This window comes from Eurosta solidaginis, chromosome 5 (genome assembly GCF_040869045.1).
Source record: "Eurosta solidaginis isolate ZX-2024a chromosome 5, ASM4086904v1, whole genome shotgun sequence".
NCBI classification, from domain to species: Eukaryota; Metazoa; Arthropoda; class Insecta; order Diptera; family Tephritidae; genus Eurosta; species Eurosta solidaginis.
Window position 1 is genome coordinate 141,531,534 of NC_090323.1, and position 27,043 is coordinate 141,558,576.

Consider the following 27,043-nt stretch of genomic DNA (forward strand, 5'->3'; position numbering starts at 1 on the left):
AAGTCGAACAAAAATTTACCAATCCTGTTTTCTGTGAAAAACGGTGAAATCGGTTGAAGCCACGCCCAGTTTTTATACACAGTCAACCTCTGACCTCTGTCCTTCCGCTCGGCCTTTAACACGATAACTTGAGTAAAATCGATATATCTTTGCTTAACTCAGTTCACGCACTTATCTGAACTCACTTTGTATTGGTATAAAAAATGGTCGAAATCCGACTATGACCACGCCCCCTTTTTCGATATCGAAAATTACGAAAAATGAAAAAAATGCCATAATTCTATACCAAAATGAAAAAGGGATGAAACATGGTAATTGAATTGGGTTATTGACGCAAAATATAAATTTAGAAAAAAACTTTGTAAAATGGGTGTGACACCTACCATATTAAGTAGAAGAAAATGAAAAAGTTCTGCAGGGCGAAATCAAAAGCCCTTGGAATCTTGGCAGGAATACTGTTCGTGGTATTAAATATATTGTTACGAATATTAGCAAAACTAAGGGGTGCTGCCATCTCTAGGCCGATGCTAAGCAGTGACGTGAATTCACATCAATAATTCAATCATTATGTATCCACATAAACGAAACAATAATTGCGTCTAAACATATGTAAAAATAAATAAATGTAAGGCGCGATAACCTCCGAAGAGATCTAAGGCCGAGCTTCTCTTCCAACTTGCGTCGTGCTCCTCTTGATTTTCCCTACAAATTGGCCGGACGGGACCTACATGTTTTATGCCGACTCCGAACGGCATCTGCAAGCCAGATGAGTTTTCACTGAGAGCTTTTCATGGCAGAAATACACCCGGAGCGTTTGCCAAACACTGCCGAGGGACGACCCCGCTTAGAAAAATTTTCTTCTAATTGAAAAATGTTATTTCTAAAATTTTGATCTTGCTTTGCCCGTGGTTTGAACCCAGGGCATACGGTGTGGTAGGCGGAGCACGCTATCATCACACCACGGTGGCCGCACACATATGTACCATTATGTATACGAGCAGCGGATAATCAATGCACAAACACATGCATATATCTGAGATACTCCTGAAAGTATGCAATGAGAGAGCTATAAAATCGTGCAATTGTAGTTACAGCTGAGAAGTTTGAGAGCTGATGGCAACTAGTGGATTCTGGAAATGGAAGCGCCTAGAAGATGCGAACGTTGAAATCAGAGAGTATAAAAGGCAGCAAATGAAGAGCCGTTGGAATTCAGTTTGATTTGAGCTATCAAGCAGTTATTGATTAAGCACGCAATATGTCGGGCAATAGTAGAGTTTCATTTAAGCTATCAGTCAGTTTGGTTATTAAGCAAGCTGGTTGCAAAGTATAAGTGTTATTGTGAAGCACTTTAATAAAGGCCATTTTTCCATTATTAAATATTGGAGTTATTTATTCAACAGTTTAGCGATACGAACGTTGGCAGAAGATTGCAAATAACGGGAATTGCAGTAAAATTCGTTACAAGTGGTGTCAGAAGAGGAATTGTTGAATAAATTCCAGAGGACAACAAGGACATGGCAAAGTTCAGTGAATTGAATATCCAGCAACTGAAGAAGGAGTTGGAGAGCCGTGGATTGAATACAAGCGGCGTTAAACTTGAACTTCAGGCACGGCTTCGAGTGGCAATGGAAGCAGAAGGAATTGATGTGGACGAGTATGTCTTTCATCTTGATGGCGACGAGACAACAACAAAAATTGAGGAGAAAAACGAAACACCGCAGACAATGGCGAACACAGACTTGAACACAATATTAGCTGCAATATCTGCACAAACGTCGACAGTAACATCCCAGATGGAAAAACAACTAGAATCGCAGGAAACCCGTATAACATCGCAACTGGAAGAACAGAAAACGTATATGTCATCACAGATGGAATCCCAAGAGACACGAATAACATCGAAGATTGAAGCACAAGAAACGCGTATTTCAGAAATGTCGACACAGATTACATCAAAGATGGAAACACAACTGAAAGAACAAGAGGCACGCATAACAGTACAACTCGAAGCGCAGGAGGCGCGTATATCATCAAAACTCGAAGCGCGTATGGACGAGAAAATAACGCAGTTTGAGAAAAAAATCGAAGCCGAGGTGGATGCTTTGAGAGGTCGTATACAGGAGTTGCAATTACATCGTCCAACAGTTTTAGCGAGAAATCCAAAGGTAAAAACACCATCCTTTGACGGTTCTGTTCCTTTCCAGGTCTTTAAGCTACAGTTTGAGAATGCCGCAGCAGTGAACAACTGGAATGCTGAAGATAAAGTTGCTGCACTGTTAATGGCGTTGAAAGGGCCTGCAGCTGAGATTTTACAAACCATTCCAGAGGGCGAACGGAACTGTTATGAAGCATTGATGGGCGCTCTAGATAGACGATACGGAACTGAGCATAGGAGACAGATATACCAAATTGAGTTGCTGAACCGCTTCCAGAGGCCTGGTGAAACATTGCAAGAGTTTGCGTCGGATATTGAAAGGCTAGCACATTTAGCGAATGCCGACGCAACCGTGGAATACACTGAAAGGGTAAAGATTCAGAGCTTTATAAATGGCAATACGGGACGACAAACCGAGCTACATACGCAAACCCAAAGCCAACATTCGCAGCAACGGTGTCACAAGCTCTGATTCAGGAAACAGCGTCGCTTCTGTGTAAGCCAGTTTTCAAAGCACGCCGTGTGGAAGTAGAAAGGCCAGAGTGGGTAGACGCAATAATGGAAGGCGCTGAAAGGATCGCAAAAGCGGAGTGAAAAAGTTATCAAATGCTTCAAATGCGGGAAGTCCGGTCACATGGTACGTCATTGCGATCTTGGTCCTAATAGTTCCAACAATGTGGGTGGCCGTAAACGCAAAGCTGGAGGAGATGAGCAAAAGCGAGTAAGAGGTAGAGATCGAGAGCTAGATCCAGCTATTGAATGCCCTGTGATATCTGTGTTGCAAATTGGTAGAAAATCGAGCAGTCTTACCGTCAGAGGGAATGTGGATGGTAAAGAACATGTACTGACTGTAGATACGGGCGCATCTCATTCCTTGATTCGATCTGATTTGGTCTACAGGAGAGTAAAGTCATTACATGGAGCGAGGTGGCGTACGGTCACTGGCGAGTATAACCAAGTCCGGGGAGAAGTCTTAATCGGGAAGGTCATGGTTTTACACAAATTCGTTGTGGCGGAGATCGTTGATGAAGTCATATTGGGAGTGGACTTCTTGGTTGACCATGACATCAAGATCGATATGCAGAAAAGGGTGATGCGTTATAAGAACCAGGATATACCACTTAACTTCAGTTTGCAGAAAGGATTCAGTAGTAATCGAGTACTGGTGGAGAAGAATCAACAAAAACCACGGAAGTCAAAGGCAAAGGTTAATAGGTCGAATGGGCCAAATAAAGCAAAATCAAAAGTACCTGCGAGAGAAACACTGGCATTGACAAAACCTAAAATACGCAGGAAAACGAAGCAACGAATTTCCGAGAAAGAATGCGAGGGTAGTTTCAAGCCGGAGCGCACTACTGTTGTGAAACGTGGGAACGATACTGATTGTGCGAAGCCAATCCGTCAAGCGCAAGCTCTACGAAGTAGTTCATTGGCCAAGCAACAGAGTGCGAGGGAACGATCCAGGATAATAAGTAGTAAGATGAAACACAGGTACGACAAGGAGCATAATTCGGAAGGTTTCCAAGAGGGAGATTTGGTACTGCTATACAACCCTCACCGGCGGAAAGGTGTTCCATCCAAATATCGGTGCAGTTGGGAAGGCCCGTACAGAGTTGTGAAGACGATCAGTGATGTCATCTACCGCATACAAATAATTGGGAAATCACGAAATAGAAGAGTGGTACATTTGGCGATGCTAGCAGCGTTTAGATCGAGAGAGTTGCCTGATCGGGACGATCAGACTTACGTGGAGGGCAGTGCTACGAATATTAGCAAAACTAAGGGGTGCTGCCATCTCTAGGCCGATGCTAAGCAGTGACGTGAATTCACATCAATAATTCAATCATTATGTATCTACATAAACGAAACAATAATTGCGTCTACACATATGTACCATGTACGTATACGAGCAGCGGAGAATCAATGCACAAACACATGCATATATCTGAGACACTCCTGAAAGTATGCAATGAGAGAAGCTATAAAATCGTGCAATTGTAGTTACAGCTGAGAAGTTTGAGAGCTGATGGCAACTAGTGGATTCTGGAAATGGAAGCGCCTAGAAGATGCGAACGTTGAAATTAGAGAGTATAAAAGGCAACAAATATAGAGGCGCTGGAATTCAGTTTGATTTGAGCTATCAAGCAGTTATTGATTGAGCACGAAATCTGTCGGGCAATAGTAGAGTTTCATTTAACCTATCAGTCAGTTTGGTTATTAAGCAAGCTAGTTGCAAAGTATAAGTGTTATTGTGAAGTACTTTAATAAAGGCCATTTTTCCATTATTCAATATTGGAGTTATTTATTCAACAGTTTAGCGATACGAACGTTGGCAGAAGATTGCAAATAAGGGGAATTGCAGTAAAATTCGCTACAATATAAATAAATTAGCGGTATACGACAGATGATGTTCTGGGTCACCCTGGTTCACATATTGGTCGATATCTCGAAAACGCCTTCACATATACAACTAAGGGCCACTCCCTTTTAAAACCCTCATTAATACCTTCCATTTGATACAAATGTCATACAAACACATTCAAGGGTTACCTAGGTTCATTTTCCCACATGGTGATTTTCCCTTATTTTGTCTCCATAGCTCTCAGCTGAGTATGTAATGTTCGGTTACACCCGAACTTAGCCTTCCCTACTTGTTTTTTTCTGCTGACGATGACAGCTCGCATCCATTCAAGTTACATCTGAAGTAAAATGAAAAAAAAAAAAAACAAATTTGTTTGCTTTGCTTTTTTCTGTTGCTGAAATATTTTTCAAATACAAATGTAAGCTGTATACAAATATTCCAAACCGACAAAAAACTCATTGCTGGTAAAGCCAAAAATCTGTCAATTTTACTATTTTTCAGTAAGCAATCAAACCCTGGCAACAGCTCCCCAAACCATAACACTGCCGCCACCATGCTTTACCAAATTCTCCAGATCGAGTGCAGTATTTTTCTTCTTTCGCACTTTTATTCTTACATCGCTACCGAAAATATTGAACTTTGACTCATAGGCAAACAAAATGTTTTGCCAAAAATCTATCCCATTTTCCCTGTGTGCGAACTCCAAGCGAAGTTTGCGGTTTTTTCAGAAATAAGAGGCTTTTTGCGTTATGTTCTGCTGTGAAAGCCGTTCTTGTATGGACACAATTGATATATCCCGGCTAATTTTGGAGCAGGAACTTTTGGTTTACAATTTCTGCGATTTCACCATATGGTGTTTTTTTCTTTTCTGTAATGTACAACCGAATTTCTTACGACAACCGATATTTCTTTTCTAGGAGGCATTATTAATGTTTAACTCATCAAACCGCAACTAAACTCAATATTAGCAAAGCAATAAACATAAAATATATATAGTTTTAAAAAACTTAGAAACACGCTTTTAAATTAAAATTAAAAAGTTAAAAAAAAATGCAAAACACATACGCTTAAAATATTAATGAACTAGCAGGCCCGTCAGACGTTGTTCTGCCCTAAATTTGGTCAATCTCCATACATTTTAATAAGCTTTTTTCGTCTAACTAAAAATTACTCTGTACTAAAGCACTCATCAATCGCTTCAATTTGATACCCATAATGTAAAAACACATCCTAATGTTACCCTGATGCACGTTTTGGCCTATATCTCGAGACCCTTCACAAATAGGTATGAAAACTACCCTGTACTAAAGCACTCATCAACAACTTTCATTTGTTATCCATATTGTATAAACACATTCTAGGGGTACCCGCGTCCACGTTTTCGCTTATATCTCTAGTTACCCGCGGGTGCGAAAAATACCCCGTATCAAAGTACTCATAAACAGCTTACATTCGATACCCATATTGTACAAACATATCCCAGGATTACCCAGGTCCACGTTTTGATCTCAAGACCCTATCCAGAACGGGATAAAAATTAGCCTATGTCTGTCTCCTGGTTCTAAGCTACCCCTCCACCAATTTTGAGCCAAATATGTTCATCCGTTACTTCCTATTCAATCACTCTTTATCTATTAAAAAGAAGCGCATCAAAATCCGTTGCGTATTTTTAAAGGTTTAAGCATGGCGGAACGATACAAGGTGGCAGCATGGGACAGCTGATTATAAACTTTTTTTAATTGATTTGATACATCAACTTCCGGCGCAGTACGATTTTGACATGTGTCCATCGAATTTACAAAAACAAAGTACATGGAACTTTTATTTATGTTTGTAGGTATGTCACCATTCTGCCACCTTGTATCGTTCCGCCATGGGTTTAAGTATTCAAAGGGACATAGGGACAGAAAAAGCGACTTTGTTTTATACTATGTAGTGATGTACATCCATCCCGAAGTTAAATAACGCAGCGAATGCTATATATGCACGTATGTATGTGTCGCATCAAGCCCCACTCAAAAGCAATTAGCGCGGACAGTTCACAGCGAACAAACACACATACGGATTTTTTGATAAAAATGTTACTTTTGTTTAAACAATTTGGCTGATATAAGAAAGGAATCAAGTATTTTTTTTGGTGCAGATCGAAGGTAAATATTTCAAAGTTTTACTGAAAAGTAGAATTTTTAAAATCCATCAATCCGTTTATTAGTTATAGCTGTGTAAACAAAAATTTTATGATTTTTTACTACATTTTGGCAATTTGCCACGCCCCTATAATATATACCTTCAAATTATATTAACTGTACCATCTCACGTAGCTAAGCTTTCAAATGCAAAAAACCGTTTTAAAATCGGAGCATTCTGTGTGAAGTTATGTGCACACATGGCATTTAGCAACTTTATTTTATAAGATTTATAGATAAACAAATAGTTAGAAGGAACTAAAAAAATACCTTTTTATAGCTTACCGAACTAAAAGTTAGAAACTAATTTTTAATCACAAATAGTTTATATTACAGTAGGTGAAGGTCCAATAAATTACCTGAAATAATAAACCTAAAATTTCTTTACTTAAAATAATAACAGAATAATTAAGTTCAGAGTAAAAAGCGTTCTGTTCTTGGTATATTTAATGTTATTAGTTTCACACAGAAGGTTAATGAAGTAATTGGTCCTGTTTTCTACATTGAGCCCTTATTGAACTCAATCTTCCATACAAAATACAAATTCCTAATTATCTCATTATTGCTTTATTGAATGCAAAATGGACTCAAAAATCTAGTACGTTTTGCTTAATGGGTCAGATTTATTTTGTTATTATCGGTCTATTGATAAATGATTCAAGGTTGGATTCGAGCTCAAGGGCAGAACAATAATTTTTCTAATGATAATTATTGTTATTTTTTAATTTTTTTAAATTTGAAAAATTTTATTTTTTTTGTAATAGTAAGTAGAAAATTTTTCAGACAACCTGCCATAGCTGCGCAGATAGATCCATTTCGAGGGGTGCTAAGCGTTCATCATCAGTACGCTTTAGGCACGCTGCGCTAACCATTTAGCTATACAGCGGTGGCTTGTTTGACTGGCAAATTGCTACTTCTATTCCTTCTTACCAGTTATGTTTATTCAGTGTTGCGCCATCTGTTGCAAATAACTGATAATGCTGGATATGTTTGACAATAATTTACGAAAAATAGAAAAACACCAAAAAAACTAATAATTTATTTATTTATTTATTAAATGAACAATAGCAATAAAATTACTATTCTACATACAAAAAGAAGCGCTAGCTGCCAGGGCTTTCGGCTCGCTCTCTAATAAAATATGGTTTAATAAGCTAGATTTAAATTAAAAGAGATCTTATAGCCTTAAATAATATTACAGCATATATTAATAATTGATATTAATAATGAGAATAATTTAATTGTGTGAAAAAAGGAAGTAAGATAGTTAGACAGGTCAATACCAACTAAACCCTTCAGGGGTACCCACTCATTCCCACATAGAAGGAATGGAGATGGGGGAAATTCCCCGGAAGAGATTATTTGGCATTGGGGTGATAGTGTAATTCTAAACTTATAATTAATTTAAATAGTTTTCCTTATGTCAGCTCTGATCAAAAACTCTGCAATTTTTTCGATGTTGTCCTTGCAGACAGATTTTAGCAACTCTGACGGGTTTCCGCTGTTAAATAACGATTCTCTAGTTTCTTTGAAGTATTCGCAGTTGTCTAGAAGATGTTTCGTTGTTAGAGGTGCTGTTTTACAGTATGGGCAGGGCATTGGCCTCCCTCCGTTAAGTAGGTGAGAATGTGTGGCAGTTGTATGTCCTATGCGGAGGCGAACAAAGGCAGTTATGTCGCCTGTACGACAATTTGATGGGTAAATGGCCCTGGTGGCTGTGGGATTGATTTCGGCGTATTGGTGTTGAAAAGTGCTCCAGTCAGTGATTCTTTGGGAATTGTGATACTTATTTATAAGGTTCAAAATATCCTTTCTTATCATGTAATCAAAACCCAAGAGAGGTTGTTTGTGGGCGTCTTTAGCTTTTTGATCAGCCAGTTCATTTCCCTTAATGCCTGCGTGGCCCGGGACCCACATTATTTTTAGTTGTGCGTCGTTGCCGATAAGCAAATTGCGTATATCCGATATTAGGGCAGATTGGTTTGTAGTGTTCATAACGCTGAATATTGTGGACATGCTATCTGAGCAGATAATTGTTTTTTCTTTGGCTACGAGAGCTGATTTTAAAGCATTGTGGATGGCTGCCGCTTCAGCTGTAAAAACTGAGCAATAGGTTGGAAGTATTCCAGCTGAGATCGTGCTCCCGTCCGCGTGAGTAACGGCAAATGTAGTGTGCTCGGAGGATTTGGAGCCGTCGGTGTAAATGAATTTCCAGTCTTTTCGGAACGGGGCAGTGTACTCTATAAAGAGGCGCTGGTATTCAGTGGAGCTTGTGCTCATTTTGGGAAATTTTTTTAACCATAACAAGAATGAAGAGTGCTTCAAATGCCAAGGGGGCGCTTTGCTCACAGGTTGAATTTGTGGCAAGGTTGTTATTCCTAATTCTCTGGCGTACTCTATGCACCTAAATATAGCCGTTTTACGCTTTGGTGTCTTCTTAGCGGATGCCGTTATGACTGTAGCTTGATGTAGAAGACTATTTTTGCATGAAAATAACTTAGGTATCAGCCGCATTGTCGCGTATTTTACTCTTTCATTAATGCTTGGAAGGCCAGCTTCTGCTAGGATACAACGGATAGGTGATGTTGGAAAAGCCCGAATGCTCCTACGAACGGCCGCGTGGTATGTGGGGCACAGCATTTTGAGGTTAGTTTGTGAACAATTTCCGTATACTGGCAATCCATAATCGATTTTAGAAAGGATCAGAGCTCGCGTGATATTGATAAGAATTTCCGTGTGAATTAGACACCGTTTAGAAGACAAATACTTAACTATATTTAACCTGGCAGCTAAGCTTTTTTTTAAATATACACAATGTTCCTTAAATGTGAAGTTCTTGTCAAAAATTATACCTAGAAATCTTATGCTAGACTCATTTGTAATGTTGATATTATTATAAACTAGGTTTAGGCTATTACATTTGTGTTTTCTGCAAATGTGGAAGGTTCTGCATTTGTTAAGTGATAAGTTTGCTCCTGCACAGTGCGACCAGCTCGCAATATCTGACAAGATTGCATTAAAAATATTTTGTGCAGAATTTAAATTATTCAGCTTGGAAAAGACCAAAACGTCATCGGCGTACATGATATGCGAGACAGACTGATGTGCTGAAATAATTTGGCTTATTTCATCGAAAGCAATAGTGAATAAGGTAACTGATAAGGAGGACCCTTGGGGTATTCCGTTATACAGATCGTGCACGTTTGAATAGGAATTGTTTACTTTTGTTTTGAATTTTCGATTCGATAAAAATGATTTTACAAAGTTGTAAAGCTTCGTACCGAAATTCCATTTGCTCAACTGACGTAACACGACATGCACTCCGATGCGATCAAAAGCCTTTTCGAAATCGAGGCTTAATCCTGATAGGTGATTACGGTTTGATAAGGCAGCAGCACAAGAGTCTTCAAAGTATAATAGGGCATCGGTGGTACCTTGCCCTTCTTTGAAAGCAACTTGATGTGGACTTACGAGGCTGTTATTCGTTATATACCACATAATACGTTTCGATACTATTTTTTCTAATAATTTGCTCATGCAGCTTATTAGAGATATTGGTCGAAAGTCCAAAACTTCCGTGGAAGGGTTACTTGATTTTGGAATCGGGACTATTAAGGCTGTCTTCCAGGCTTGTGGGAAAACTCCAGTCGTTAATATATTATTATAAAGCTTTACTATCCTGTGTTTAAGCACAGATGGTAGATTTCTTAACATTTCATAAGAAATTCTATCCAGACCTGGAGATTTCCCTTTCAGTTTGGAAATTGTTACTTCGAATTCTAGAAGAGATACGTCAGACTCAATGATTGCTGTAGGAGGGTTAGGCTTATCGTATACGTTCCCTAGGGTCTCGTATTTCTTATTGACAAATATATCGTTAAAATTTGAGTCAAGTGAGTAGTCGGACCAGGTGAATGCAAAGTGCTCAGCCATTAGCGCAGTCGTAAATTGGACCGTTTTGGCTACTGATAAAATTGATAGGGGTGTGGGAAGAAGTTCCTGTGAGCATTTTTATGTCCGACCAGATTTTCTTAGTACTTGAATTAGGTGTTATCGCTGAAGTTAACTTTTCGAAACTATCCCGTTTCGCTTCTTTCGATTTCTTGCGAAAATCTGCGTTTGATTGTTTGTATAATACGAGGTTTTCTACTGATCTCGTTCTTTTATACGTTTTCCAGTTTTGCTGTTTTGTGTTCCTTAAATTTTCTAACTCCTGAGACCAGTAGGGCACCACTTTTTTACGCGGCCTATATGTGGCTTGCGGTATGGAGAGATGGGCCGCGGAACGTATGATTTTAGCAATGTTTGCAGCCTCTTCGTTAACGTTACTTGACGCTGGTATATTAGCTACGGAAGTGGTTATGAGATCCGTGAACTTGGGCCAGTCCGCTTTGTGAGTTAAAAACTTATGCTTTGGGAAGACTTTGGCTGAACAGGGAGTGGTTAATTCCGTAACGATTGGGAAGTGATCGCTGCCACACAAGTTGTCGAGCGTTCGACAGGTAAGCTTTGGGGCAATAGTTGCCGAACAAATAGATAATTCTACATGCGTAAAGGTTTTATGCGTAGAAAAATGTGTGGGTGGCTTGTCATTTAAAACTATTAAGTTTTCTGAAGTTATGAGATTCTCTAAGATAGCACCTCTAGAACTGGTAAGTGCCGAGCCCCAGAGTGGAGACCACGAGTTAAAGTCCCCCACTATAAGAATGGGAGTGGATACTGAATTTAAAATATGTTTTAACTCTGCTAATGTAAAGTTTTGATGAGGCGGAATATATATGCAAATAATTGTTATATTAAAGCCAACGCATACTTCCACTGCTAAAACAGAGATAGTTGAGTGAATCGGCACAACTTTGTGTGGAATTCCCTTTTTGATTAAAGCAGCTATGCCCTGTTTGTTAGAGGTATTTTGGGTCAAGTTAGAAAAATAAGCCGTGTATTTCTGCGGCACGGCTGCGTCTTTATTCGCGGCAATGTGTGTTTCTTGCAAGGCAATAAAACTTGGTGTTTGGTCTTTAATGAGAATTTCTAATTCGGTGTAATTGTTGTAGAGCCCGTTAAGGTTCCACTGTAAAACTTTAAACATTTTAAAAGTTAAGAGAAAAAAGTATGACAAGTGAGGAGAGTTAAAACTCTTCATCAGAGACTGTCATGCAGTTTTCTTGTGAATTATCTGTAGTGAGAGGTACTGCAGTATCATTTGCTGCAGTAAGAGATGTGCTGTTAATTAATGTTGTTGGTTGGGTTAGTAGTGAGACGTTGGGTTGGTATTCGTAGGAAGAGGGAATGGGGATAGATTGAGATTGGAGGTCGCTGATGAGTTGATAGGAAGAGTTCGCTAATGCAGCGTTGGTATTAATGTTTTTGAAAATGTGATTCAAAGAAGAATCGAAAGAAGAGAGGGCATTATATTGCTCTTTGGAGATGCTAAGGGATTCGTTGTTTGTGGTATTGTTGGGTGTGTGATTTGAATTATGATGTATATGCGGGGAATTGCTTTGTGCTTTATTTGAACTTGAGGTTTGGTTAGAATTTGTATTTTTAGTATTCTTATTTGAAGATGTTGCTGTACTTTTTGTATTTTGATCGTTGTTGCTAGCTTTCTTGTTTGTATCATTTTCTTATACTACTTGTGAGAAGGAGATGTTAGGAAGGGAAGGCGCTTGAGCTTTAGGAATGTTAATTGCATCGCGCATAGTGCACTTGTTCTCTATTTTGATTTTGCGAATTGCTTTTGTTTGGAGGTAACGTGGGCATGTGTTTGAAGATGACGGATGGTCGCCAGCACAATTAGCACAAAGAACTCGAGAGCAGTCATCTTTTCCGTGAGGGGGGAAGTTACAAGTAACACAAGCAGGCTTGTTGTTGCATCGTTTTATTGTGTGCCCTAAAAGTTGGCATGACTTGCACCTCATGGGGTTCGGGAAATGTGGTCTTACGTGGGCAGTGCGCCAAGAAACATTCACTTTTTCAGGCAGACTATAAAGGTCGAAAGTTAGGAGCACAACACCTGTAGGTACTTGGACATTGTTTACTAATTTCCTGAATTTATAAATAGCAACAACTCCTTGGTCTTTCATGTTTTCGATGATTTCCGTGTCAGGAACGTCATTGAGGCACGGTGCGAAAATAGTTCCCTTAGTGAAGTTGAGATTATCTTGGAAATTGACTTTCACTTCACATATTCCACTTAGTTTTTTAGTAGATATGAATCTTTGTGCGATTTCAGGCGTTTTCACTAATAGTAGCAGATTACCGTCACGTAGTTCGGAAATTGAGATAACTTCTTTGCTTATACCTTCTATGGCTTTGTGCACGGCAAAGCATGAGTATTTCGAAAGAGGTTTTGATGGATCGGATGCTGCAATGGTGATGTATTTTGGGTTTTCTTGTTTTTTTTTGGGGGAGGCTAGGATAGGTTATAGGTGTATATGTCGGTTTTTTCCTTTTGGGTTTGGGACTATCGGCAAGCAAGGCGTACCGATTGTCCCCCAAGTTTGGTGGCCCGGGGGCCATTATATCACTATATTTACCACCAATATATTACACAAAACAACGAAAGTGAGATCAAAAGAATATAAATCACACACGTTTTTCTACGTTGGCGGGAAAGTGAAAAAAAACTTCAGTAAAAGAAGAGAGAGAAAAGCACAGTCCAAGCAAGAACGTCCGCTCACGATGAGTATCAGTCGGTGACTGACTAATAATTTAATTTTCGCTACATTAGCAACAAAAGATAGTAAGGCCTTCTAAAAAATAGGCCCATATTTGGTTAGTTGCAATCTGTGAGTAGTTGCGCGCATGCACTTTATTTTGATTGCCTTAATAATTAACGAGGAAATGGCTGTGATAAATTTTAGCACTTTTTTTGTAAAAGCGTAATATTTAGGGCTGCTGACAGATGTTCTTAATGAAGTAAGTCGCCCTGTGTGAAAAAGAAACTTAATTATTTCATCAAACAAAGTTGTGATTCGATTAAGTTTCTGTGTGAAAACGGTATTAAATTATTCTTTTTGCAACTATAAGAGAGTTATGAAAATAGAGTAAAAAATTATGATGTCATCGATCCTTGACACCTGCACAAAGTTAAAATTGACCTTATGCCATTTGAAGTGGTCATCAAATTCAGAATAATTGTGAAAATGTTGAAAAAGTACCAACGAGTGGGAAAAATAATTGCTCTTGCAAAGTCTGAAAACACTCATAGCCAAAACACATGTCATCGCACGATGCTGCGTCAAAAATCGTATGTGACGGGGCTTGCGCTAGGTAAATCCGGCTAAAAATATGAACGAACATCGATAACACTCCCCATTTCCATGTATTCTTGGTTTATTAACAATTCTTTTTATTTTTATCGGTATAATTATACATGATTCTAGATTCGATTCGGGCTGAAGGCCTATAACATGAACTTTTATGATAATTATTGTTTTTTTAATTTTTCTATAATTGAAAAACTATTTTATTATTTTGGAATAGAAGATAGAAATATTTTTCAGTTGTCTGCTTTCAATTGCCATAGCTTTATTTCTATATACTTTTTGTGATGGAATGACGGAAAATCGTTCCAATATACAGAAATTTTCCACTCTGTCGGAAAATCAACAAAACAAAACGGATTGTTGAATTCCATTTGATTATCCCCTGAAATTACTTATTTTTTTTTACATACAAAAGTATGTATGTATGTTATCAAACATTTTAAAAATTACTTATTTACTTAATTGGCGCTGAAACGGTTATGACCGTCCAAAAAGGCGCGCCAGTCGCTTCTTCGCTCCGCCAAGTGGCGCCAATTGGTCACACCAAGAGGGTTAAGTCGTTTTCCACCTCATCATTCGAGGCGGTTTAGAGGTCCGTAAATCTTTCGAAGAACGTTTCTCTCGAACACTCCCAGAGTCGTTTCATCTGATGTTGTCATGGTCCATGCTTCTGCACCATATAGAAGGACGGGTACGATAAGTGACTTGTATGGCATGATTTTCGTTTGCCGAGAGAAGACTTTACTTTTCAATTGCCTACCTAGTCCAAAGTAGCATATATTGGCAAGAATGATTCAGAGCTGATGTTGTTGCTTGTGTTAATGCTGGTTCACAAATAAACGAAGTTTTTTACTGTTTCGAAATTATGGCTGTCAACAGTAGTGTGGTTTTCAAGGCGCAAATGCGCTGACTCTTTGCTCGATGACAGCAGGTACTTCGTTTTGTCCTTAATAACCATCAAATCCATTTTTATGCTTATTTTTCCAGTTTGGAATAAGCAGAACTTACGGCGCGGTTGTTCTGACAGATGATATCAATGCCATCAGCATACGCCAGTAATTGCACGCTTTTATAGAATAATGTTCCTGAGGGGTTAAGTTCTGCAGCTAGTATAATTTTCTCAGACATCAAATTAAAAAAAATCGCACGATAGGGGGTCACCCTGTCTGAAACCTCTTTTAGTTTCGAACGACTCGGAGAGGTCCTTCCCAATTCTGACTGAGCTGATAGTATTTGCGGGGAAACCAAATTCAGACATAGCGGCATATATGCAGCTCCTTTTCGTGCTGTCGAATGCGGCTTAAAATCGACGAAGAGGTGATGTGTGTCACTTCTTTATTCGCTGTTTTTTTTTTTTGAAAGTTTTGGCGCACTGTGAACATCTGGTCGTTGGCAGATTTACCAAGTCTGAAGCCTGTCTGATAAGGTAAAATCAGCGCATTCACGGTGGGCTTCAGTCTTTCGCACTATACACTTGACAGGACTTTATATGCGATATTAAGAAGGCTGATTCCATCAGCGCCCGCGGTTTTGTTGTTTTTTAATCTGGTTATTGCTATTCTGACTTCGTCATAATCGGGTGGGAACATTTATTCCATCATCATCGATTGCGGGATCGGGTTCGTCATCCCTGTGCGGTAAATTGAGGTCTCCATTTAGGAGAGCTGGGAAGTGCTCCATAATCTAAGTCCTCTCTGGACATCGGTTACAAGGTCGCCGTTTCCTTCTTACAAGAGTTTGCCCCGGACTTAAAACCTTTCGTCTGTCACCGAATTTTTCGGTAAAATTTGTGGACGTTATTCCTGAAGGCTAGCAGCTCAAGTTCCTCGCAGTCACGCCTTTATGCCACTGCTTTTTTCTTCCAAAAAAAGACTTCTCGCTTCCCCTTTAAACTCTTCTTAATGCGCTTGCTTTTTACTTAGCCCTGTAAGCAGCGTCTTTTCTTTCGTACCAGTTCGTTTTCCGTGGTCACCGGTAACCAATTGTTTCCTCGGCGGCGGTACGCAGTGCTTTGGAGATATGCTCCCACTGCTCCTGCATTCCGTCGGGTTGACTTGGGATCTCAGCGAGGTGTGATAGTCGAGTTACGAAATCTTTGACAGTATGTTCCGATTGCGCGTATTTCGATCGGGGGATAGCCATGTAGCTTGGTGTATATTTTTATGCATGAGCCTCGTGCTGGATATGACCATGTTTCGAGCACCGGCAAAGTCAATCAGCCTCAGTGGGCCAAAAACACCTTCTTTGCCCACCCTGGTGTTAAAGTCGCCACACACGACTTTTATATAATGGCGGGCGCATCACTCTTATGTGCGTTCCAAACGTTCATAAAAGGCGTATTGCACCTCATCTGTCGGTGCATGGGCGCAGATGAATGATATATTGAAAAATTTTACTTTTATTCGGATAGCGGCGAGACGTTCGTCCATAGGCGTGAACGCCAGTACTTGGCGACAAAGCCTCTCCCACCACGAATACGACGCCGAAACTAAGCTTATTTTTGGATGGCCGCTCCAGTAGATGTCACAACTTTTAATCTTTTTCCTTTCTTGCTTAGTCCAACGCATTTCTTGGATGGCGGTGAGGGCGGATTTTGCTTTGACGAGAACATCAACCAGCCGGGCATCTCTACCAATCCCATTTAGTGAACGGTCATTCCAAGTGCATGCCCTCAAATCATAGTCCTTTAAAGTTTGCCATGGTGGTCATCAGTTAAGCGTTTTCTTCTTATCCTATTCTGAGCACTTGATTTTATTTTAGAGACTTTAGGCGGTGGAATTTTCTGACCACCTGGCTACAATTTATGTTTTGCAATTATATTTTTGGACTTTTATTGCAAAGTTCTTACAGAACTCACTCCTGGATTCTATAGAGTGGGTATATTTTTGACATATCTTAACTTATGATAACTTGTGCTCGTTTCTGAAGTATGTGTATTAGACTGGGTCGATTTATTAACCGATATCGCGCCATAGATTTTTCGATAGGATTTGGGCTCAGGAAAAAAAGTTCCACTACGCATACCCAAACAATTTTTGAGCCTGCGAAAAAAGTCCATTTTCGACCAAAATTCTTCTAAATCTCCATAAAAGAATTTTTTTTTTTTTTAAATCTTCATTAACCAATTTCGCATTTGCCTATTGATACGAAAAAAATACATAAAAAATGATTTGGAGCCTTGAAAATGAAAAAAAAAATGCATATAAAATCAAAAAAATTTATGAAATTTCGCAGGCTCGAAAATTATTTTTTTGGGTATGCGTAGTGGAACTTTTTTCCTGAGTTCAAATCCTATGGAAAATTCAATGGCGCGATATCGTTACCTTTCGTCTATAAAAATCGACCCACCCTAATGTGTATACAGTAAATACTTAAATTTGGATCCTTACTCCTAGCACGATTCTATGTGTTGGATGCGATTTTATATAGAATCCGAATCTGCTAAGCTAAAAAAAACACATACACTATAATGCATTTACATATATTTATTTAATTTTATATAACAGCGAAGGCACATCTTTGATGCTGCAGAAGCGTGAAGGGGGCAATCAAGCTCTTTCAATCATAAATTTTATCATCCGTGCTGAAGTACCACTATCAGGCGTTCTTAAGACGCTAAGCACTGATTACAACAAAGTTCAGGAGGCTTTGCTAGGAGTTTTATGCCAAGTTTTAGTTGGTAAGTAAAATTATATTGCGTGAAAGCCCAAAAAACGAATGCGGTATTTCAATAAATACCGAAGAGCCCTAGCACGTTTTGACCCCTGTGTTTTATTTCTTAACTTAATTTGCTACAATTTCACTGTAGTTTATCATGAAACCTCCTCTTACTGTAGATGAAAAAAATTGTAAATGAAATCAAAATTGGACAACTGGGCGGCCTAACTTAAAATGCAGGGATTTCTGAAATTTGATACATAAGTTTATACTAATCTGAAGTCAACGTGCAAAATTTTGTAGAAATCGAACAATAATAGGGAAGTAGGCATTATTTCCTGTAAAAAGGCAATAACGTCCGCGGCCTTTATCTCTTTTTAGAAAAAAATAAAATAGATAAAGCACCGCGCCGCCGTGGTGTGATGGTAGCGTGCTCCGCCTATCATACCGAAGATCCTGGGTTCACGCCCCAGGCAAAGCAACATCAAAATTTTAGAAAAAAGTTTTTTCAATTAGAATCTCAACCTAAAATCTCTTGCACTGCACCACCGCAGACCATAGGTTCAAACACCGGGCGGGTTGTATCAAAACACTCCAGAACAAAGAAATGTACTTGGCAAGCCAACCGAAAGTATCTTTATCATGACAAGTCGTTTAGAAAAATTCATTAGTCAGCATAAAAATGTAAGGTTCGTCAAATTTTAATGGGAAATGAAAAGCAGCAACCCGACACATTGCGGTATACGTTTGGTCTTAATCTTCTCAGGGGTATACGAGGTGTCTTCAAAAAGTATCGCGAATTTTGAAATTTTCCGGGTTACGTATATTCGAATTTCGATTTTTTTGTGGCGTTATGTTGGTACTCATGTCTCTCACTTATGTCGACAACCTCGGCCATTTTGAATGTTCACTTAATTGTTGACAGCTGCTTTGCTTGCACGTGTTTTGGTTCGTCTTCGATTTTTACCTATTCAAAGAAAAAAATGGATCAAAGAACCTGTATACAATTTTGTATGAAAAACGAAATTAAGTACGCGGATGCATTCCGAATGTTGACTGTGGCATACGGAGAAACTACCTTGGACCGGTGGTACAAACTGTTCTCAGAAGGCCCAGAAGATGTGAACGATGAAGAGCGTGCCGCACGCCCGAGCACTTCAACAACAGACGCAAAAATTTACGAAGTGAAGAAAATGGTATTGGCTAATCGTCGAAACACCGTTAGAGAAGTTGCTGAGGACCTAGACATATCGATTGGCTCGTGCCATTAGATTTTTGTCAATGAATTGGGCATGAGACGGGTCGCCGCGAAATTCCTACCAAAATTGCTCAATTTCGACGCAACGTTTTGGCCAAAAACAACACTCTAATGATGCCGCAGCCACCATATTCCCCAGAACTGGCCCCCTGTGACTTTTTATCGTTCCCTAAACTGAAGAGGTCCATGAAAGGACGACGCTATGCTATGATTGACGAGATAAAGACGGCATCGAAGGAGGAACTGAACAATATAAAAAAAAATGTTTTTTTGAAGTGTTTCGAAGATTGGAAAAACCGTTGGATTAAGTGTATTATATCTCATTGGGAAGGGGACAAAATAGATATTCATGAATAAATAAGTAGTTTTTGAAAAAAACACAAAATTCGCGATACTTTTTGAACACATCTCGTATTATACCTGGGCTTCACTTTTTTATAAGATAATAATAAATTAACACCTCCAAAGTTAAAAAAAAAACTCTAAAGCTTCATGTTTTAATCGTTTTCTTAACTATCACGCATCATCCATATGCCAAGTGACTGACTATTGTTATAAATTATATATTTGTATACCAATATTTAATTGCATTTACATTCTACATGTATCCCTATAAAGCATACCTCTTACATAGACTACGCTTTCCCTTACGTTCAGGATTCCCCCATACCGTGAGCAAAGACATTTACACATCAAAAAAAATATCTTCTGTGTTACATATCGCGGGATGTTTTATTCCAAATTTTCGCCTGGTGCGCTTCTTTTAAACAAATAGAGTTATTTTACAAAAAAAAATCATTTATTTTCATATTTTTTATATTTAATTAGCGTGACATGCTCATATTGCTTTATACAAAAGTTTACAAACGGCGGTGGTTACTAGGACATGTTTCTGGATTTGACTTGTTCATCATCTAATATTTTGTATTTTATTTTGTATTAGTGTAACTCACTTTTATTTCCATTTCATTCCAATGTGAAAATGGAAATGTTTTTAGTAAGTTATAAATGGTAACAGCGACCGTGGGTGTTATTTCCTTAAAAAACAAAAAAGAAATAAATAATGTAAAACAAAATATAATACAATTAAGTAGCATAAAACATAATAGTTTTAAATGAAATAAAATAAAAGTGAAAACAATTTAACAAAACAAAAATAATTAAAGAAAGCGATTTTATGTAAAAAAATAACGGAATTAACAAAACTGAATGATAAAATAAAATTAAAATGAAATAAAGTAAATGCTTGGCGGCCACTGTAGTGTGACGGTAGCGTGCTCTGCCTACCACACCGTATGCCCTGGGTTCAAACCCGGGCAAAACAACATCAAAATTTTAGAAATAAGGTTTTTCAATTAGAAGAAAATTTTTCTAAGCGGGGTCGCCCCTCGGCAGTGTCTGGCAAGCGCTCCGAGTGTATTTCTGCCATGAAAAGCTCTCAGTGAAAACTCATCTGCCTAGCAGATGCCGTTCGGAGTCGGCATAAAACATGTAGGTCCCGTCCGGCCAATTTGTAGGGAAAATCAAGAGGAGCACGACGCAAATTGGAAGAGAAGCTCGGCCTTAGATCTCTTCAGAGGTTATCGCGCCTTAAGATGGATAAAGCGATGAAACTTGGTGTAGCATTATGCATTATGCCCTCCTATGCAATACATTTGCGGCATTATGCATTATGAACTTCTATGGCAATGCATTTTTTATGAACCTGCCACACACAGTCATAGTGCAGTGATATTACAATATTGATCCACATAAATTATATTGACCCGACACAGCGGGAAGTCAACATCAATTGAATGCTGAATACGAAACCCATGTCGTTTCACACTTTCATAGTTTTGCTCAAATTAGTCACACCGATCAATGCACGTGCCGATCGGAATGTCTAATTGTCAGTGTTAGTTTGTCAGTGTACACCACCAAAATATTCACACACAACTATTTTACATTGTTTCCATAAATAGGTCAATGAAGTAATCTGCTGACTTTGCATACCAGTATTACAAATGTACATATTTTTAGTTTGTTTGTGTTAACACAATTATGTATGTGTAGGTTAAGAAATTATGTATAAAAAGAGAAAGAATTTCTTCAATAAAATCAATTATTGTCAGACATTCAAAGTCGAATATTCCTTCCAATAAAATTATATATTTCATGGCGATCCTGCCAGCTCAGATCAAACATCAGCACAACTGCTAAAGCGATCTGACTGGAAAAAATCCTGCCAGTTCGACCTTTAAGAATAAAATTTGCTGAATAAACGAAAAATTGCTAAAGGCGATCATCTTGAAGGAAGAGCCTGCCAGATCCTGCTAAAGATCTGAAAGGCTAAAGTAATTAAAAGCAATTATCAAAATCCTAAAAAGGATTAAAATGATTTTTTTCGAAAACAGCTATTTAATTTGTTTGCAAGGATGCAAGTGATCCCAATTTACAAAAAGTTTACAAGAACGGGCGCATGGCAGCGAATGCATAATCGAGTGGAATAGACACTTCGGATCCAAAAGGCACGCATGGCAGCGAATGCATAATTGAGTGGAATAGATATTTCGGCCCCCAAAGATGGTACATCAACAATCCCAATCCTGACTAACATCAAACTGGCAGCTATCTTATGTATATAAATCATTATAATTTTTATTAGAATCAATTGAGCGGCCTCAGCGACGCTAAACCATTAGCAAAAACGAAAGTTTTTGCTTAGGAATTTTTTTAAAAGTAGAAAAAAATAAATCATTATAATTTTTATTAGAATCAATTGAGAATAATATGATGAATTTGGCAGCAACGTTACTCCCATTACTATATATGCGCTAAATAAAAATTAGCAAATTCGGATGAAGAACACGCCCACTTTAAAAAAAAATTTTAAAAGTCAAATTTTAACAAAAAATTTAATATCTTTACAGTATACAAGTAGATTATGTCAACATTCAACTCCAGTAATGATATGGTGCAACAAAATACAAAAATAAAAGAAAATTTCAAAATGGGCGTGGCTCCGCCAATTTAGAAAAAAACTTTGTAAAATAGGTGTGACACCTACCATATTAAGTAGAAGAAAAGGAAAAAGTTTTGCAGGGCGAAATCAAAAGTCCTTGGAATTTTGGCAGGAATACTGTTCGTGGTATTACATATATAATTAAATTAGCGGTACCCTACAGATGATGTTCTGAGTCACCCTGGTCCACGCCTTCACATATACAACTAAGGGCCACTCCCTTTTAAAACCCTCATTAACACCTTTCATTTGATACCCATATCGTACAAACACATTCTAGAGTCACCCCTGGTCCACCTTTATGGCGATATCCCGAAATGGCGTCCACCTATAGAACTATGACCCACTCCCTTTTAAAATACCCCTTAATACCTTCCATTTGATACCCATGTCATACAATCACATTCCAGGGTTACCCTAGGTTAATTTTCCTACATGGTGATTTTCCCTTATTTTGTCTCCAAAACTCTCAGCTGAGTATGTAATGTTCGATTACACCCGAACTTAGCCTTCCTTACTTGTTTTTTCTTACATTTAATTCTGTAGTCACAAGCAATTATCAGTTATTTCTTGTAACTACAGAATTGAAGATAAATTTTTTTTCATTTTCCTTCGTTTCATTATAATGGATTTTATTTTATTTTTTGTTTTTATTTTTGTTGTATCATACATTTTTTTCCCAAAACGTTATGTGCGATATCTTCATACAAAGTTTTAATTTCTGAGAGGTTAACTACGCTGCGGGCGTAATACCCCAACTAAAGGAAATAAAACCCACCTAGATTAATCGATAAATGAGCCCGCGGTCGACTTCTTTTTTTGTTTAAAATGCTTCTTTTTCTCAAAAATGTTTATATACACTTTGCACAATCCTCACCTTATCGGAATTTTCTAAATAGATGTAATTAAATAGAAATATTTCAATACTTCGGCCATTTTAATGACCCACTGTTTTTTTTTTTTTTTGTCTATTTTGATGTACAAAAAAGTAATAGTAAAACAGACTTCAGTTCCTGAAGAATACAAGGGATATTGGGTCGAAAGTTATGTCCCGGTTCCGGAGGACCTCACATAGACTGAATGAGTCCATTATGTTACCAAAAGTTTGTTTAACGACCAAACTGAAAAAAGTATCTCCTTCCTCTTGGCAAATGCTAGAAGCTTTTTAGGACTTATGCCACTTGCGTCTAGAGTTGATAGCTGTATCACCTCGCGAGCGCACGGCACGAGAACAAAACGTGCTCGATCGCTTCCTACTTACGCTGTCAGTGATTAGGCCTGGTTTAAAAGCATGTGACTCCAGAAGGTAGCATCCAGTCAAAATACTCCTCACGAACCTACAATTCTCCCTTTTTAATGATAAGAGTCAGTTTGTTAGTCTAAGCTCTTAATTTCTGCACTCGACACTTTACGGCCCGCGCTTGGTTTCACGCATTTCCAGCTAGGTCGGCCGTGCCGAACTTTCGCCTTCTGTGACCCACTATAGATGTATGATTCTCCCTATCCCAATTATTTCCATTGCTTAAACTCTAACTGACCATTATATGTGCTATGCAATATTATTGCCTTAACTGCTGCTTAGCTGTTAATATAAAAGTCGACGCTGCTGTAGTTAGAGTCTTTTATCGTTCCAATATATATTTTTCACTTCCAGTATTTCTATTGCTTTGGTTATGGCTGCTACTTTCGCCTAATATGGCAGCTTATAGAATCTTTTTCTTGCCGATCAGCAAAATATGCCGCTCTAAGCGCAGGAACGAAATTTAGTAGTTTGTTCGTTTAGTATTTGATGACACTATACTACTATGGCCGTATGGTCTGAGTTTAAGATGCCCCTAGTCAATAAACATCATCTTTTTTGCCGCCAGGTCTTACAGGTAGAGTGTACAGAATGCCATATAGTACAGCAGACGGGGTTGTTTTCAGAGCTTCCATAAGCACTGATAGCCTGCTTAGCCCCTCTAATTAAAAAGAAAAAAATCGATGCATAAAATGGCCGAGCAGTATTATAAAATGAGGGTGGTTATAGGCTGCTGCAAGGTGGAAAATTTCACGTAAAATTGTTTCTCTAAAATGTACGTCATTTAATTTTAACTCTGACATATTGAAGCCATGATAAATGGCAAGAAGTGCAGTCTCAAACGTGATGTTCCAAGCAAGATTAACTTAGACCATAGTAAAAGGTGGTTCAAGGTTCTAGAGCTCCTTCATTCTCATAATTGCCATACCGCATTCTTAATATTATTTACTAACTGTGTAATATTTTTATGTGTACAAAACAGGTAACAGTTTTGATCTAATTTTATCAGTGGCAACTGTGGAAGGTCGTTTGAAGACATTCGTTACTCGGTTAATACAATGCAACGAAAATTCTAAGCAAGTGCCAGGGGAAAATGGCAAACCATCAATCATACGCTCTACACTTTTTGATGTATCTTTTCTCATGTTGACTTTTATAGTCCAAACTTATGGGTCAGATGTAAGTACATAAATTCCAGCTGTTCTGGCTGTCAAAGATTACGGTTGTAATTTTTTTTTAAGTTATGACTATGAATTGCTTAAAACTTTAATTACTTAATTATAATAACCATTACTATATGAAATCCCCGACAATTGAGATCGTAATCTGATTTCGTTCTTAATTATAAACCAGGCATGCTTAACCAACGAACCGATATCATTTCGTTACAATAATCAACGTTAATAAACGAAACAAAGTCATTTCGAAATGATATCGATTCGTTGGTTAAGCTTGCCTGTTATAAACATACATATGTAGTTACATGTCCATTTTCTTTAAGTACCTATGAAGTTATCTATGTCTTGAAATTTTAATAGATTTAGACGAAGTTTATCACGCTTATATTAGCTCCAATTGTATGTATGTATGTTAGTAACTCTCTAGGCTAGCCGCGCAAAGGAGAGTTACAAACAAATGAATATAGTTTAAAAAACTAAAAACACGCTTTTAAATAAAATCGAACTAAAAAGTGAAAAATAATTTTTAAAATAAGTTAAAAACATTGTTAATTCATACAAGTGAAAAATCTTTCTATTCCTCCATTGCCATACCTACCTGTCAAATAATAGCTGACAGGGAGAACGACTGTCGCGAATGGCCAGAGAATGGAAGAAAGGTTTGGTTTTTGCTCGCGGTTATTAAATTGAGGTGCCATGAATGGCACATTTGTGTTTCAAATCAGCTTTTCTTTTAAATGTGTATACAGAAAATCAGACTATATATTAATATTCATTTCCAAAATCAAGTTAATACATTAAATTTGAGCAGCCAGTTATGCAAACATTTTAAAATATGTAAATAATACAATATACCAGTCGTCTACAAAAATGTTTTAAAAACACTATTGTGCAAATGATTTAAGTAATCGAACAGCGATGGAACAGGTGGTCGAGGCTGTTTACTATTGTGAACGTTTTTATCAAACATTCGCCACTTGTATGAATTCACAATGGTTAAAAACAATAATGAACGAAAAATAATAGATACTATTGTGAAAAAAGCGTGGGCGCTTTGTGCCATGTTTTCTTTTTTTTCACAATAATTCTAGTATTTATCGTTCATTATTGTTTTTAACTTATTTTAAAAATTATTTTTCATTTTTTAGTTCGATTTTATTTGAAGCGTGTTTTTTAGTTTTTTTAAAATATATTCGTACTTAAATCCTAATCGGTAACTAAATAACTAAACTTCCTACATTTATGTGAGGAGGATTAATGATGAGCCGTTTGAGCTGTAAGCAGACAGCATAGTGCAACGAATAAAACCCCAAAGGCTTCGATGGCTGGGTCATGTTAGGAGAATGAAAGAAAATTCTCCGACTCTTCCTCCTTCAACCCTAGCTGTCACGACTGTTAATTCCTGCGTCTTATACTATGTTCAAACAGAAAAATAAATTGAGGCAATTTCTATTTAAATTGAGTGGTGTTCATACAACTCAATTAAGCTTACACAATAGTAAGTTGATACCTGGTTGGCTCATCTCTACAGCAACAACATACCTTTGTTCAGAATGTCGTGTTGGTATTAGGCAAATGGAATGGAATGAAAACATAAAACTTTGAAATATTTGTGTGTTGTAGGCAAATGTGTTCAATGTTTTGGTTTCATTTTGAGTTTGCCATCTTCTTTGAACAATCCCTACTCCAGTGAAATAAAATAAATAAAATCAGCTTATGAGATGAGCCGACCATATGGGGGTTAAATATAGTTGAGCCATGCGTAAACCTAACGTTTAAATCTACTGAATAAACACACTTTACAAGGTTGCATTTGCAGTTTGGAACAATTTATTACACAATATTTTTTAAATCGGCAATTTATTATATGATAAGTTGCGTAATAAATTGCCCAAATGGTATAAATTGCCAATTTGGTGTGTGTTTGTACATATTATTACACCTACATATAGTGCTCACGTTTCCTAGAATGTACACACTCTTTCACTATAAAGGAATGTATGAATTTCTATCTTGATACATACTTCAAATTCCAACGTTGAACCCTAAAACAACATTAGAGTCAAGATATTTTACTATGCCGATATAATCGTCCAATTTGCGGCGTTCAACTTTTAGGTTTTATTCATGACTAGCGTATGCCCGTGGGTTTTACCACACGTTTCTATAAGAATATGCAAGCTACGCGTAACTGGCCATGGGTAAAACATGAGTTGGTAGGATAGACTTCTGCTACAGCTAATGACTATTGTTGTATGATATAATCATATTTGTAACAGGATTCCCCTCGAGTAGGTGTCAATTGAGTTGCAGAAGCTCTGAAGCTATAAAGGTTTGTATTGCGCTCATCAATCCCTTGATTCGCATCTAATGATCGTCCTTGAGCTTCATTGATAGGAATGGGATAGGAAATTTGAGGCATTTAAAATTGAAAAGACAAATCTATAGGTATCAATGGAATCCTTGGTTTAAAACTTTTTTGTTTTAGAAATTTTCCGATAAAATGAATTGGTTTAATGACATCCGTAAAAGTTTTGTGCTGAAAAGCCCTGTCCCACTACATAAGCGTGGAGAATCGAAATAACGAAGCATAAATATTATGATATTATGGGCCCTTTTTTAAGGATCAATCGATGAGGAGAAATTTCTGATGGCTCAAAAGAGCAAATAAACTC

At 37.8% G+C, this 27,043-nt stretch overlaps 1 protein-coding gene across 2 annotated transcripts in view; it reads left to right on the top strand.

The window, feature by feature from the left end:
* MED24 (mediator complex subunit 24) overlaps window positions 1-27,043 on the top strand; it is a 266,977-nt gene that overhangs the window by 195,223 nt on the left and 44,711 nt on the right. For both annotated transcript variants that reach the window (XM_067787769.1, XM_067787770.1), the window contains 2 exons: window positions 17,478-17,650; window positions 24,173-24,369. In XM_067787769.1, the coding sequence (XP_067643870.1) occupies window positions 17,478-17,650; window positions 24,173-24,369 (370 nt within the window). The remainder of the gene's footprint in view (window positions 1-17,477; window positions 17,651-24,172; window positions 24,370-27,043) is intronic.